The sequence below is a fragment of the Ailuropoda melanoleuca genome, chromosome 6 (genome assembly GCF_002007445.2).
Source record: "Ailuropoda melanoleuca isolate Jingjing chromosome 6, ASM200744v2, whole genome shotgun sequence".
NCBI classification, from domain to species: Eukaryota; Metazoa; Chordata; class Mammalia; order Carnivora; family Ursidae; genus Ailuropoda; species Ailuropoda melanoleuca.
In genome coordinates this window covers 96,004,375-96,007,452 of record NC_048223.1, presented here as the reverse complement: position 1 = coordinate 96,007,452, position 3,078 = coordinate 96,004,375, and the positions used below count along the sequence as shown (strand labels likewise).

At 42.9% G+C, this 3,078-nt stretch overlaps 1 protein-coding gene across 1 annotated transcript in view; it reads right to left on the bottom strand.

The window, feature by feature from the left end:
* Positions 1 to 1,581: 1,581 nt before the first annotated feature.
* LOC100481237 (cytochrome P450 26A1) overlaps positions 1,582 to 3,078 on the bottom strand; it is an 8,525-nt gene continuing 7,028 nt past the window's right edge. The window contains exons 6-7 of the mRNA XM_002916101.4: positions 2,740 to 2,892; positions 1,582 to 2,412 (exon numbers count right to left, since the gene is read on the bottom strand). Of these exons, the coding sequence (XP_002916147.1) occupies positions 2,071 to 2,412; positions 2,740 to 2,892 (495 nt within the window). The 3' untranslated portion in view covers positions 1,582 to 2,070. The remainder of the gene's footprint in view (positions 2,413 to 2,739; positions 2,893 to 3,078) is intronic.

Below are 3,078 nucleotides of genomic sequence, written 5' to 3'. Positions count from 1 at the left end.
CATGACCTGAGCCGAAGGCAGACGCTTAACGGCTGAGCCACCCAGGCGCCCCACCCTGAAACACTTCCAAACCGCCTTTACTCAGCACGAAGCGTATTATCAGAGAGTGTGTTTTCAATGTCTTTGCAAGGTAAATTCTGCACTAGTCTGTAACCGATGAGCATAATGGGGCGAAATGTAACCTGGGAAATGCAAGCCAGAAGTGCTTTCCTCAAAGCTCTCCAGATAGAAAATAGAGGTGGATTTAAGAAATTGAATTCTATGCTAAAATGGTTCCAATTCTCTTCTGCAGATGTTCACAGAGACACAGTCAGGGGGTCACCGAAGATGTTATTTTGAAACGCTTAACTGTCCTCTGACAAAATGAAAGATGTTGAAACCCTTATAAAATGGCCTTTTAAAAATTACCTGAAATAATGTCCTCACGCCAGCGGGCTTCTAGCTGGAAACTTCTGGAGCAAACGTTAGTAGGGGAGGAGTCATCTTGCACACCAAGGTGCACTAAAGCTTTGGCTGAAACTAAATAAGCCTGTAATTTCTCATTAAAAAATAAAAGCATGATAAGGTTATTATAAGACATTTAAAGTTATTACGTAAACACCCCTGAAAAATTAGAGGATTCCAGGAATATAAGTACAATCCAAGTTCTCCCTAAAAAATAAAGTCAGGTAGAGCATGTAACTCTAATTGTAGAGAGAGCCCTTTTCAAACACCTATTTGGACCACCCAGTTTCTGCAGTATTGCCAAATTCTAAAATTGTAATGAAAATTTTAAAGTCCAAAACCTACAAGCCATCAGAGGTTCAGCGAGCAGATTGTGCCATTTCAAAACTGGAAATGGGCTTGCATCAGCAAGTCACCGGGGCTAACCTTTCTGGATTGGGAGTCTGGCCTTCAGTTCAGAACATGGCTATGCCAGGGTCAGAAATGTGACCAAACTGCGCTTTCACGGAGGTTAGCCAAGGTTCACAGGGTCAGGACTGGGCCATTTTATCAGTCATGTCAGGCTCACACCCTATTGCCTGGCATAGATAAAAACTTTATCTGTCAGCTTGCTAAATCTGCACCTCCTGCCTTATTTTCAATAAAGAAAACCTGGACCAGCTTATCTAAACAGGAGGCCAGCCTCTTCCAATACTGTTTTCGTATGCAACTTCTGGTCTCATTTTGGTCAATAACTGTCCATAATCAGAGTGACCGGCTTTCTCTTACCTGAATCCTTCAGAAAAACAGTGCTGGCACTATGCAACAACATGGATTTATTATGTTTATTAAACATACTAAGTTTATGGCTGAAGGTGTTATGTTAGAGAGTTCTCAAAGTATTACCTTTTCAAATCCGTCTTTCCCTAAAGCAAAGCAAGCAAAAAAAAAAAATCTAAAATTAACTTCGATAGGTTATTTATTTTTTTTAACAGAAACTCTTTTTTTTAAAATTTTTTAAAAAGACTTTATTTATTTATTCGACAGAGATAGAGACAGCCAGCAAGAGAGGGAACACAAGCAGGGGGAGTGGGAGAGGAAGAAGCAGGCTCACAGCAGAGGAGCCTGATGTGGGGCTCGATCCCACAACGCCGGGATCACGCCCTGAGCCGAAGGCAGACGCTTAACCGCTGTGCCACCCAGGCGCCCCACGATAGGTTATTTCTAAATAGGGTATCTAAACCATAGAAACATTTACAAAGGACTAACGCACACACATACATTATGTTTTCTAATAACGGTTAAGAGAAATAACAGCGAAAGTTTCTTCCTCACAAGAAAATAGATATGCACAGATAACAAATAAAGCCATGCAGGTAGACACTTGGAAATCGGGTTAAATATACAAATATAAAACCAGTGAGCTTTCCCCACAGGAATCTTAAATGCAAGACAAACACCTTCAGATTTTACTTTATTTGGAAACTATCCAAATTCATTATTTTAATATTTAAAGACTGTGGTACTGACGTGACACACATAAATATTATAATATACCTTTAGAAATTAAATATAATAAAATCAACATGACACTGTAAAAACTCATGCACACTTCAAATAGGTCTGAGTTCTGGGCGCTCGCACCCATCAGATCTCCCCCTGGAAATGGGTGAACCTCGCAGGGAGACCATCCACAGGGTACACGGTGGGACTGGTTTTCATTGTAGGAGGTCCATTTAGAAGCCGCCAGTCACAATGCCTGGCCAGCTCCACTGTAAATATTTTGAGAAGCATTTTTGCAAACTCCTTCCCTACACAGCTCCTCAGCCCTCCTCCAAATGGAATGAAGCTGAACCTGGATGCGTCCTCCGGGTGAGGCTGCAGAAATCGGTCAGGATTAAATTCGTCCTTGTTGGTGAAGCTGTCTGCCACGTCGTGAGTATCACAGATACTGTAGATAACATGCCAGCCCTTGGGAATCTGGTAGCCCTGCAAAAGATGGAGAGGCCCCCAGGGCTGACAAATGGGAATCTAACTTTCAACAACAAAAAAGCCGTCACTGATAACCAGAGGAATTATGAGTTGAAAAAAAGGAGTGTGAGGAGGGAGACAGGACAGACAGACCTTCAGACTACCGAAACACGTGTCCACCTGGGGCAGGATAATGATATCAAAAGCGTAAGAAATGTAAGTCAATGCACGGAGAAGCCAAGGGGAGATTTAAAACCGCAACAAAAGGAACGGGGTGGGGGGGNGTAAAAGCCGAAGAAAAGACGGGGGGGGGGGGGGGGGGCGGGGAGAGAACTTTTAACTTACATTTAATTCAAAAGTCTTAAGAGCAACCCGAAACCCTCCTGGAACTGGGGGATTCAGTCGAAGAGTCTCTTTAATAACACACCCGATGTATTTAAGCTGTTCCAAAATTTCCATGTCCAACTTGTTGTCTTGATTGCTCTTGCAAAGTAAACCCTATCAAAACAGTCATACAGAGGTGAACGGTTATTTTGTGCTCCAATAAAATCGGCCCAGCAGACGTAAACAGGGCTTAAGTGGCGGCTAGACCCAAAGGGCCCATGATGGGAGAGGGTGAGGGGGAAACTGAGCAGCTAATGACCATTTGCCTCCGCCCCTTGGCCCAAATCCACTATCTATTTA